Genomic DNA, 12,403 nt, shown 5'->3' on the forward strand with positions numbered 1-12,403 from the left:
ATGGAGGATGAGGGTTCGGAGGGAGGAGAGGAGTGAGAGAAGAGAGAGAGCAGTGAGGAAGGCAAGGTGGAGGAGTGAGTCGAGGAAAAAGGAGGAAGAGAAACACAGAGAGAGAAAGAGAAAGAGAGAGATAGAGAGATGAGAGGAGACGAGATGAGAAAGGTGGCAAAGTTAAGCAGAAGGAAGCTGGCAAAGCTTCGAGGGGAGTGGATACTGCCGGCCTGTTGCCATGGAGACTGGCACCGAGGGTAACGGCGCGGCGGGATCTGAGGCCTCACCTTTGTTTTCGGCGGGGTTATCGATGCTGAAGTCACCGTTCCAGATGACCGTCAGGTCCACCGGGAGACTGCTCATGTCCATCCCATCATACGAATACTGTAACCACAGGGAATTAGAACGAGGGAAGGACAGGACGTGAGGGAGAGGGAGAGATAGAGAGAGAGAGAGGGAGAGAGGGAGGAGGAGAGGGAAGGGAGGGATGGAAAGAAGGGCTCGTTTAGCAACCTCACACTGGCGGAGTGGAGCTCTTATTATTCTGTGCGAGTTCATCGGCGGGATGTCAGTGAAATACAAAGTGAAAAGGGCAAGCAAACACACGGACGCAAACCAGGAGCTCGGCAAAGAGCACGTTAGCATGCAGCCCAGGGCCCACCCAAATTAACCCTGCTGTAACAAGGGCCATAGTATAAATCTATCAGTCACGCGCACACACACACACACGCACACATGCAAACACGCACACACACACACACACACACACACACACACACACACACGTACACTCCTAAAAGCACATAGGCACATACATTAAAAACATGCACATATACACACAACTGTAGGTAACACAACACACACACACACACACACACACACACACACACACACACACACACACACACTTACGGAGGTGTTCTGACACTGCACGCTGGAGCTGTTGAAGCGCAGCGCGGGGACCCTCTGCTCCACGCCCTGGATGGTCAGCACACACTCGTAGCCCCGCTGGCCCGACTGCGGCTGGGGCAGGTTCCTGGCCCGTAGGGTGATGGGCTTCACCACGCCCACCGGCACCAGGATACGGTCCGCCGGGAGCAGCTGGGGACACTCCTGAGGACACACACACACACACACACACACACACCTTAGAGATCAGGGACATCTTCACAGATCATCATGTAGTCATAATGTACATGGGTTGTAATGTTTCCTTGGAATAAGAAAGGAAACTGGATCGCATAAAGTTTCTACTAAGGACTTTTTTAATCAATAATTCACATTGAAGTTTCGACTGTATTGCATTAAATAGAACTTTGTCTTACACAAACTCACACATACTTCTTCCTCCTTTTTCAGTGGATAATTATTTAAAATTATTCTTTTGTCCTGTATTTAAAACTTTTTAGGGAAGAACAATGTTTGGGGTCTTTTGTTGTGACAAGACAAATAACCTTGTTTCTCACTGTAACTGTACCTAATCATATACTGTACATCTAGCATTTCAATTCACACAAACCAATCTGCTGTTTCCCAGCAGAGGATACACTGGCTGAGTCATCACGCCACCTGGATATAGCTTTTGAGTTTATGTTCATTGGATCTGAATTCCCTTGGGCATGGTATGGAGCGTGCCATATGGTGCACTGGTTTGAAAGTATTTAGATGACAGTTATGCAGGCCTTAGTCATCCGTTTTGAGCGCTGGCTTGTTATTCTGGCTTCAATCTGCTTAAATGTTAACAACCGAAAAACACATATGTCTTGGATAAACATGTAAACACGTTCATACCTTTCTACTAAATGGTTCCTGGCGAAACCACACACCTTTAACGCACCTGTTCAGTTAGTGTACATCATCAGTATCTAGCCTTCTGTCAAATGACATTCTCATACGTGAGTGTGGCATAATTCAACACCCAATTATACTTGTGTTTCTGAAAGCAACATCTTAGATTCCATAGGCATAGTCACCTTAAATATATGTTTTTTAGCAAAATGCACTAAAGTATATAGGCATCAAGTCTCTAGTCTTCCGTGAACTTGAGTTTCTCATTCGGGAAAAGCGAAGAATCGCTCTCCCAACGCTGTTCTCCTCCACTGAGCTCCTGGCCCTGATAAGGTCCGCAGAGGGAGCTCTGATAAGCCCACCACCACCACCGCCACCCCAGCGACCCCGTTCCTCAAGGCAGGGGCCCGAGACGGCAAACTCCCCTCCTCCCCCAGCAGTGACGGAGGTCACGATGCGATAACGCACACTTGAAGTTCATTACTCCATCTGCACGCCACTGCTACGGAACGACTTGACTTGACTTGACTGACTGACTACTTTGCATATGAAAAAAAAAAGCGATTTATGACACCATTAACCAAAAAAAAAAAAGAAAAAAGAAAACGAAGTCATTATAGATAATTGCCAGGGCCGTCCACGGGAGGGACAAAAGTGAAAGGGCTGAACAGAAGAAGAGAGAAGAAAAACGTCTTATCAAAGCGAGGAGAAAAGTTATTCTGAAGAGGAGACGAAGAGAGGGTTGGTAGGTGGTGGGGGTCAGAGCGGACATAGGTGGCGGACAGGGCACACCCTGGGTGGTCTTATCTCACACACTAATGTCCCACTGAGCAGGTTTTTGAATAGTCGGGGCTTTTGGGAACGTGAGGCGATGCGGCCGAATGCTAGCAGAGTGACGCTATGCTGTGAGAACTAGGTACCGCACGGTGATAAAATACACAGGCTTAGAGGACAGTGAAGATGCAATATATTTCTTGTGAGACACATTGAAATGCTGCAACTGACAGCAGACAATATTTGAGGGGCTGAAAGTGGTTCCTTTGGAGAAACACACACACTCACACACATTTTTACGTACATACACACCCGCAGAATAACCGCTGTCGTTGTCGGTGCGACCTGAAGTGATAAACAGTGCTAGTCACACCGCACACAGAATCACTCTCATCATCTTTCATTTTGACAAGAACAGGGCGAATGCGGAGAACTTTGAATTTCAGATTTCACTCGGAGCAGCAGTCTGCACCCCCTCCCCAACCCAACACACACACACACACACACACACACACACACACACACACACACACACACACACGCACACACACACACGCACACACACCTCCACCCCATTTCAATCACTTCTCACATAGATTTCTCCTTGCAATGGCTCCTCCATAATTCACACACTCACTGCATACACATGCACACTCAAAAACCAAGGTACACACATAGTACACACAAGCAAACATACAAAAACACACCAAACAAACACACACACACACGGACAAAGACATACATTTGAGAATACCTTTGATTTCTCTTGTGTATATCTATTACAGATGTGTAATAGATATACAACCTCTCTATGGTCTGTGTCTCACCAGCCCCAGTCTTCTTCTGTGTAGCATTTTTATGGTGATCTTTATATTCGACAAGCTAGCGTTTACTATTTCATCACCTTCACAGTCCTGGATGGTGCTTTCGTGTGTATAGATCTTGCATCAGGATGTGACCTTCGTACAGCTGTAGTAAGCCAGTCCGCCCATAGACTATACAGTACAGTATGTGCATTGATATGAGTGTTTCAAACTATTGGCTTTCATAGTAGCACTCAATTGTTACTGTCTATGGCTGAACGATTTAGAAATATACATGTATTCATATACAAATTTGAAGAATTGAATTCAAGAATTGAAATTCTGTCCAACTGATTGAGGCTATAGCCTAGATGTCAGCAAATGAGCTGAATAGGATCCATCTTCAGAGACAAATTCAGAGAAGTAACCTGAAGGTGTATTATTTGTGCCTCAAAATGGAGGGAAAGGGATTTCTGTTAGAGAGAAGAAGCTGAATTGCTTGAGCATCAACTTGAGGTGAGAGCCCTATGTGTGTCTATGGAGAATAATATTATATATTATTATTGCCTAATGCTTAAGTGATATTTAACTTTCTTTTAATAAACAAAAAAAAACAATAACATTCATGCCATAAGTGTTTATTATGCTTATACAATATTGTATTCATTTGTCAAAGTGGCAGCAGGATGAGTCACAATGAAATCTGGGCTTCAGGATGCCAAAGGTCAATTGTATCCGCACCCTGGCCCTGCTGAGAGCCAGGTTACGCCCACTCAGCGGCCCTGGCTCAGGATTAGGATAGAGAGTCAGTGTGGGTTCACATGTCCTCTGTCCGCAAGGAGGTACCATTCAAACTGTCCTGCAATTGCACATAGAAATATAACATCATGGGGAAAACAAGGTTTCAGTCGCTAAAATATTTTCATGATGTGATTATCTTACCCAAACTTAGATTTGATGTATCCTAGCCACCTGAATAGACCCTGGCCATTTAGCCTCCCTCCACAATGCTAATAATTTTTTGATGCATCACATCATCAACTAACCAAGAAAAGATCATATTCATTTTAATTGAATAAACTCAATATGGAGGAAAAAGGGAGATAAATGGCAATATATTACCTGCACATTAATGTTGTGTTGTGCTTTCCTGTTTAGGCTATTTGTGCTTTTAACATTGGCACTAATGAGGACATGTATCCCATTAAGTGCAGATGATTATGTTTGGAAACCCTGAATTATAAATTGATGGTCTATTCATTGACTGGTCACACAACACCATTCATTGTAGAAATTTGTTAGGCCTAAATTCAACTTCGCTAACCGTAACAGATTTGTGTTCTGGAAAACACAGTCAGACAGCAAAAAAAGTAAGCCAACAACTGCTTTCGTGCAAAGCACACCTTGGACAGCTTGGGATTAAGTTCTCTGAACACAAACTATACAATTAAAAACTAAGCCACCTGAGTTAACATACCCAGGTGAATTACGAAACCCGCTTCCTGGAATCCCCGTCTAGTTAAGTCATCGAAAAAGGCATTGTTGGCAGCACAACAGGCATCCTCGCCTGAGGAATAACCCCCCTAGTGGATCTCCAGAGAGCCCAGCTCTGCCTTAACCCTTTCCCCTCTCTCTCCTCCTCTTCCCTCTCTCCCCCCCTCCTCCCATCTCCCATCGCTCTCTTTTATCCGCCGTAAATCCCGTCTGGAAGGAAAACACTAACAGCTCTATGACAGGGCCATGAGCGGCTCAAGGTGTTCCTGAGGCCAAGGCTCATCTCTTATGCAGGTGGGGGGAGCTGGGGGTCTCGTATATGTATCCTCTACTGGATCTCTGCGCCAGATTTATGCTCCCGTTACACTGATGTAATGTGTGCGTGTTTATTGCCCCCCCAAGAGTGAAAAGCGAATAACGAGGAAGTAACTCCCCCTCCCCCACCCCACATCCAGCCATTACATCCCTCATAGCACTCCATCCGCTACAGTAGCATCTTTCAGCATACACCACCAACACCACCCCTACCCCCACCGCAGTTATTGTGGCTCCCTCGGATTTACTCCCCCCCCCTCTGATGGACACAGACGGCCGCGATGGCAGCTTTATGTGGAGAGTGATTGACTCCCGGCATAACAACAGAATAATTGAAGGCTGGAAGGCTCTAATATGGAGTCTTCAGAGACAGTGTTCTGCTAGAGCTGTTTTGTCAGTCCAGGTTATTAAGTCTTTACAGCCAGGAATGGAGAGAGAGTGAGAGAGACAGTGGGAGGAGGAGGAGGAGGAGAGACACAAGAGGTAGGAAGTAGAGGGGGAGTAAAAAGTGGATGAGAGAGAAAAAAAAACAATAATGGAAAATGGATTGAACAATAACAAAGGTGGAGGAGAGAGGGGATGAAGGAGGGAGGGAAGGAGGGAGGGGATGAAGAAATGGACTGAAAGAAAACAAGAATAAAGAGGAGGGCATATGAGAGAATTCCATTCTCTTCTTGTTAGAGAAAATAACAGGAGGAACTAATACATCACTCTCCCATTCATAGCTAAATAAAAATGAGTGACGACTGCTTAAAAAACACAAATCTGCTGTCAGACAGTGATTAATTAAACATCACAGAGTCCACCACTGAGAACGGACTTCGATGAGTCATCGGTAAGCAGCGGCGTGAACTCGCCTGAACCCCAGACAGTGTAGCACATCAAAGGCCGTGGCACACGGCGGCACCTACACGTCCAGTCTTCTGTTTCGGTGCTCACCCCGCACCACCCCACACCACCCCGCACCACCCCGCACCACCCCACACCACCCCGCACCCCTGAGCTCCCCTGAGCTCCCCTGTCAGACAGGCACAGTCGGCGGAGAAGCGAGGGAAACAAAGGGTGCAATGCGATTGTTTACTGCTCTGCTGAACATGTTGACACCGTGACCGAACACCACCGACGTTTTGAGTCAGAACAGAAGGGGTGGAACAGGAAAACAAACCAGGAGCACACAAAAGCACATGGCAAACAAGGCACACCACTGGTAGAATCCCTCACCCTTTCTCTCTCTCTCTCTCTCTCTCTCTCTCTCTCCCTCTCTTTTTCTCTCTCTGTCTCGCACTCAATAAAACCCTCAGTTTAGAGGTTTACACAGTCATGATTATCTGTTTGCAGACAATAAAAGGGAAGATGATGATGATGATGATGATGATGATGGTGATGATGATGGTGATGACAAGTCATTCAGATCTAAATCACAGATTTGTGCAACTCAACCGTCTTGTCATTATTATCTGAGCGATCCAGCTGAAATGGAGGGAAGGCTAATTAGAATGGAGAAATGAGAGAGACGAAGACAAAGCACCCAGGAGAAAGCGAGAGAGTGAGACTAACACCCCGATGAGAGATAATAATTCAATAGAAACGATGAGGAAAAATACACTTTGTTAGAATTAGACAGAGATAGGGAGGACGATGGAGCGATACAGAGAGAAAGAGAGGAGAGGGAGAGGAGAGAGAGAGAGAGAGTGGCAGAGAGAACAGAAACGCACAGACCCATAATTAGAGGCGCCCGACATCCGTGTGTGAAGGCGAGGAGAATCTTCTCATTTTCGGCGCGATGGAGATAGAGTGAGTTAGTGGCTCGCAGACCTGGTGGACGATTATCAGAGGCCTCCCTCCAACCAGGCTCTGTTTCATGTTCCAACCATGCCCCTGGGCAAAGACTCTCCACTCTCTCTCTCTGTCTCTCTCTCTCTCTCTCTCTCTGTCTCTCTCTCTCTCTCTCTTTTCTGTCGTCTTTCTCTCTCTCTCTCTCTCTCTCTCTTTTCTGTCGTCTTTCTCTCTCTCTCTCTCTCTCTTTTCTGTCGTCTTTCTCTCTCTCTCTCTCTCTCTCTTTTCTGTCGTCTTTCTCTCTCTCTTTCATTTATCTTCCCCCTCTGTCTGCCTCTACTCTCCCTAACCTGCACTTGCCTCGCGTTCCCTCTCATTTCAGCTCAGAGCATTTATTCTGCCCATTTGGAGGGCTCTCACTCTCGCGGGGGCTCATCTCCATCCACCTGTTCTCATTTCCCGTCACAGACGTCCAGCGTTTGGAGACCTTGTGTTTTCGGTCTTCGTCTGACCTTTTCTTTCTCTGAGCTGTTTTCTCCTCTCATCTGTGCAAGAGGAGGAATGCTGACTAAAGGTCATTCAGGACGCTCTCCCCATCATCCCAATCTCTCGCCCCCGCAGGACCCCCCCCCCCCCCATCCTCCTCCCATCCGCCCCCTTTGTGTCAACTCACCATCAGTTGCTGTCTTAATGACATGGGAGCAAGTTCTCTGGATCAATCAAACAGTCAATTGCCCCTCACTCTCCAGTCCCTGAATTTCTTTCTTTTCTCTTCTTCCTCCATCCCTCCCTCTTTCTCTCTCTTTTCGCACACGATGTTGATGGGCCAACCTGACGTATACCTGTCGATGGCTCTTAAAAGGCTGGCATTCAAGTCAGCCAAGCCAGAGCAGCGCTTCATGCTGACTCTGACGCCTGCGGTCAGTCATAAATGAAGGCCTCTGGTCTCTCTAAGTCTCCGGTGAGCTGAGGCAGGACAAGGCGTCGGCTCTGGTGAAAGGGAGGCTTGGTCACGCTTGCCCGGTGCCAGGGGCAATCAGAGGAAGACGTGCAGGAGGCCAGAGCCATCCTGGAAACAGGTTCAACGGCGCGGAGCCACGGCCTAGAGTGCTGCAGGGTCACGGCTCAGCCTGAGGGGGTCTGATTACACACACCTCTGCCAGGGATTACCGTGAAGGGTAGCGGGAGGAGCAAATAGTACTCATCTGGCAAACAGAGTTTACACCAGCTTCTTCTGATGGGGCAACTTACAATTACTCAATACTATTACTATTGTATGCTAATGTAAATAAATAAACAAATGAATGAATGATAAACACTGTACTATTACTACTATTAGTGTACTATTATTACTACACTATTGATGTAGTTATTATATATATATATTATATAATATAGCATTATGCACAATGACATTACTATATTATGGTGCTAACGCTTACAACAGTGGTTGTAGATAGCTAGAAGAACATTTTATACCGCACCATTTAATACAGCACCGAAAAACTGAATTGTTTCTTCCTCAGTTGAGCAACAAAATGGCTGCTTGAGCAGCACTGATTGGGTGATGAGACGGGACGCTTTGTTGTGGAGCATCTGTCCTCTCCGGGACTCCATGCTGAATGCAGACGAAGGCTCAGTTAAGAGGGAGGGCTCGTATTGTCAGTGTGTGGATTATCCCGGGCCCTACAGTCCCGAATAAAATCCCTTGATTGGAATCAAAAACGGAAATGCGTCTGCAAGTGGGGGTTGCCAGGAAAGGTCATTTCATTTTCTCTGAGCAAAGTTGATTTTTTTTGCTTGCCTCCCTCTCTTGCGAGGATTTTGACGCAGGTAAACATCCCAAATTATTAATTTCCCCGCTGGCAGAACGTGAGGACAGACGTGGACCTCGCGAATCCAGAGGTTAATTAAATCCAAATTAAACTCATTAAACAACCAAGACACCTGCCTTTTAACAAAGCAGTCAAACAAAAACAGGCCAGGATATGTCATTAATGTGCTAATATTCAAGCCAGTCTTTTGTTTGGCTGCTTGTTGGACACACAATAGGAAATCCCATTGATTAACCCCAGTCAATATTGACCACCACGAAGCTATGATAATTGTAAAAGCAAATGTGCATGGCATTAGCTGAGAGCTCCCATGGAGATTTATGGCAACGCTAATGGACTCAGAACAAAGGCAGGGGAATGTTTCTGTGCTTATATGTGTGCATATGGGAGATGGGAGAGGGAGGGAGATTGAGGGACAGAAGGTGCCAGCACGTGTGTGTGTGTGTGTGTGTGTGTGAGAAAGACAGATAGACTACGTGTGTGTGTATGTGTGTCTTAGTAACATGTGTGTTACTATGTGTGATCTATTATGTGGGTCATGTGAGTGTTTCTTAGTGATTCTAAATAGTGAATGCACACACTGGGCAAACCACTACAAAACTTCAGGAATTCGTCACCCCACAATACAGGAGTCATTGGCTTGGCATCTCTGCAGCTCCGCAGTCAGTCAAAACACCCTCAGTTTCAGTACTGTCTCCTTTGGTAGCGGCACAGTGTGCTTCTCCCCAAGGCAGAAACGGGAATTACAAAAAAAAAAAAAAAACTTAATTCAACTGATTCATTCCACGCCCAGACATGCAGAGACAGTGGAGCAGCTTCGCTCTGCTTGGTGGGAAGCCCAGGACTCCACGCAGCACCCTTTGATAAATCCGTCGCAAGCCACCCGCCTGCCCGCCGCCTGCGCGCACGCAGCGCCGATAGATAATTTAGATGGACTAAGTTGCCTCTGGGAAATCGTTCGGGGGAAACGCTCCGCTCCCATTTTCGAGGCGCTCCGCCTGCCAAACGTGTGGCTGGAGGGCATTTGTGAAAGTGAACTCATCAGGGGGAGTCAGACGCCCGTCGTGTTGCCTTCACCTCATCTGAACCTGGGCGGAACATACAGTACTGTATTTTTTTTTTTTTTTTGCCAGCCAATCAGGACTGCCGATTTCAGGAACGGCAGGTCTGTGATTGGCTGTGCAGCACTCACCTCGGGCTGCTTGACGTGGCCCTCCTGGAAGGAGCAGGTGCGCGGGTCGTGCGTGCAGACGTGCCGGTACTTGCACCAGTGGCACTGGTACGGACTCCCAACACAGGACAGGCACCTGCCGGCACAGCAAGGGAGAGAGGGAGGCAAAGACAGAAAACGAGTGAACGAGTGGTCAAAGCAAAATTGACACATCAACATAGGTCATTTCAATATGGGACACATAAACATTGTCTCTCGAAGCAACACAGATGGCTGCAAACGGTATATGATGAAAATGCGGACTCACGACTTGTGGACGCTGCAGTTGTAGAAGACGAAGCTGGTGTTGGCAAAGGCCAAACCTGTCTCTTTTGACTTGAGGTAGAGCTGCACAATTTGATGGTCTCCTAAGCGGGAGAACACACACACACACACAAAGACATGCACAGACACACACACACACAAAGACATGCACAGACACACACACAAAGACATGCACAGACACACACACAAAGACATGCACAGACACACACACAAAGACATGCACAGACACACACACACACAAAGACATGCACAGACACACACACACACAAAGACATGCACAGACACACACACAAAGACATGCACAGACACACACACACACAAAGACATGCACAGACACACACACAAAGACATGCACAGACACACACACAAAGACATGCACACACACACACACACACAAAGACATGCACAGACACACACACACACAAAGACATGCACAGACACACACACACACAAAGACATGCACAGACACACACACACACAAAGACATGCACAGACACACACACACACAAAGACATGCACAGACACACACACAAAGAGGGAGAAAGAAGAAAGAAAATGTGAGAGCGGGAAGCTGGCGATTTCACACGCGTCCACTGAGCGCTGCAGCGGGATGTGGTAGCCATGCCAACTGAGTGCCCAGCTTGACTACAAGCTCCTTTATCAGGTGCTGCCAACACTCCACAGCGCGACGCTCTAGGACACGCGCAGCGTGAAACACACAAAGCGCTCGACTCACTTTCCCTTTGCTGCGGCGTAAACGCATCGGGTAAATTACAACCAAGCTTCACACTCAAGTGGCTCCATTACGCAAGTTCAAAGCACGCTCAAGAGGGGAAAGGTCAATGGATTTTTTTTTTCTGTTCTATTATAACGAATGCTTGGCCCTGTCACCACGGAGACCATAGGTAAGGACATGAGGTGGGGAGGAGGTGGAGTTGGAGGTGATGGTGGTGGTGGTGAAGGTGCTCTTGAAAGAGTTTCTCCCTCCATCCTTGTCTCCCGACGTGTCAAACAATACGGGCTATCTGGATAAATCAGTGTGGATGGAAACATTTCCAGCACGAGGCTTTCAAAGTCCCTTTGAAATGGAGAGATAAGAAAAGAGAGAGAGAGAACGAGAGAGAGCAAAAGAGAGAGAGAGAGGGAAAGAGAGAGAGAGAGAGATGGGGAGACGCAGGAAGAAAAGAGGAACCTGTACAAGTTAATCGAAGCACTGCACAGAGGAGCCATCTTCAATGTCCCTTTGTCTGGGCTAATGAAGAAACTCATGTTTAATTCATCAGGGAGGCTTGGATAACACGCCGCTCAAAAGAAGAGCACACTCCTCTCTCTCCGTCTCTCTCTCTCTCTCTCTATCCCCAACTTTCTTCTGTACCTGCTCTCCCTCTCTCCCTCCTTCTCCCTCTCTCGGTCTGTCTCTCTCTCTTCCTCTCTCTCCCTCTCTCTCTTTATCACCAAAGGGGAAAACATTCATCAATCATTGTAAAAGGTGGCCTGACAACAAATCTGTCCTAATTAGTGCACCTAAATGCTACCTTGATGTCTGGAGTCTCTGCTTTCTGTCTAGACCCCAAAAGAGGCCAGAAGAACAGGCCGCAGCCTAATGAGACACTCAGGAAGGAGGGATACACACCATCCTCGTGGCTATGACAGCTATGAGTGAGACGTGGAGAGAGTGGGAAGAGAAGAGGAAAGGAGAGAGAGTGAAAGGGACAGGGTGGGGGCTGGCTAGGCTAATAAATGACCTTCCCCATGATGCTTTTGTGTATATGGGGAGACCAAGGCTGGGGGGAGGGTATATCTGCAACCCCCCCCCGACACACACACCCCACCCGCCGACTCCACGTGAGCTTATATCCACCGCATCAACAGTTTTTTATGACTTTCATATGGGGGAGCTGCAGAACAAATGTCCCAAATACCCCTCTTCACCCTCGGGCTGACACTCTCCATTAACTTCACATCTGTGTGTGTGTGCTGAAGTTTATCGGTGTGTGTATAAGAATATATCTGTGTGTGTGTGTGTGTGTGTGTGTGTGTGTGTGTGTGTGTGTGTGTGTGTGTGTGTGTGTGTGTGTGTGTGTGTGTGTGTGTGTGTGTGTGTGTGTGTGTGTGTGTGTGTGTGTGTGTGA

The 12,403-nt window shown here is 47.2% G+C and overlaps 1 protein-coding gene across 1 annotated transcript in view; it reads right to left on the reverse strand.

The window, feature by feature from the left end:
• plxna4 (plexin A4) overlaps positions 1–12,403 on the reverse strand; it is a gene marked incomplete at its 5' end in the record, with an annotated part of 231,216 nt that overhangs the window by 56,870 nt on the left and 161,943 nt on the right. The window contains 4 exons of the mRNA XM_076297508.1: positions 279–375; positions 904–1,104; positions 9,969–10,083; positions 10,255–10,354. Of these exons, the coding sequence (XP_076153623.1) occupies positions 279–375; positions 904–1,104; positions 9,969–10,083; positions 10,255–10,354 (513 nt within the window). The remainder of the gene's footprint in view (positions 1–278; positions 376–903; positions 1,105–9,968; positions 10,084–10,254; positions 10,355–12,403) is intronic.

The sequence above is a fragment of the Alosa pseudoharengus genome, unplaced genomic scaffold, assembly GCF_046254945.1.
Source record: "Alosa pseudoharengus isolate Yale_2024_CS ecotype anadromous, Long Island Sound unplaced genomic scaffold, YU_APseudo_1.1 YU_APseudo_1.1_scf_20, whole genome shotgun sequence".
Taxonomy (NCBI): Eukaryota; Metazoa; Chordata; class Actinopteri; order Clupeiformes; family Clupeidae; genus Alosa; species Alosa pseudoharengus.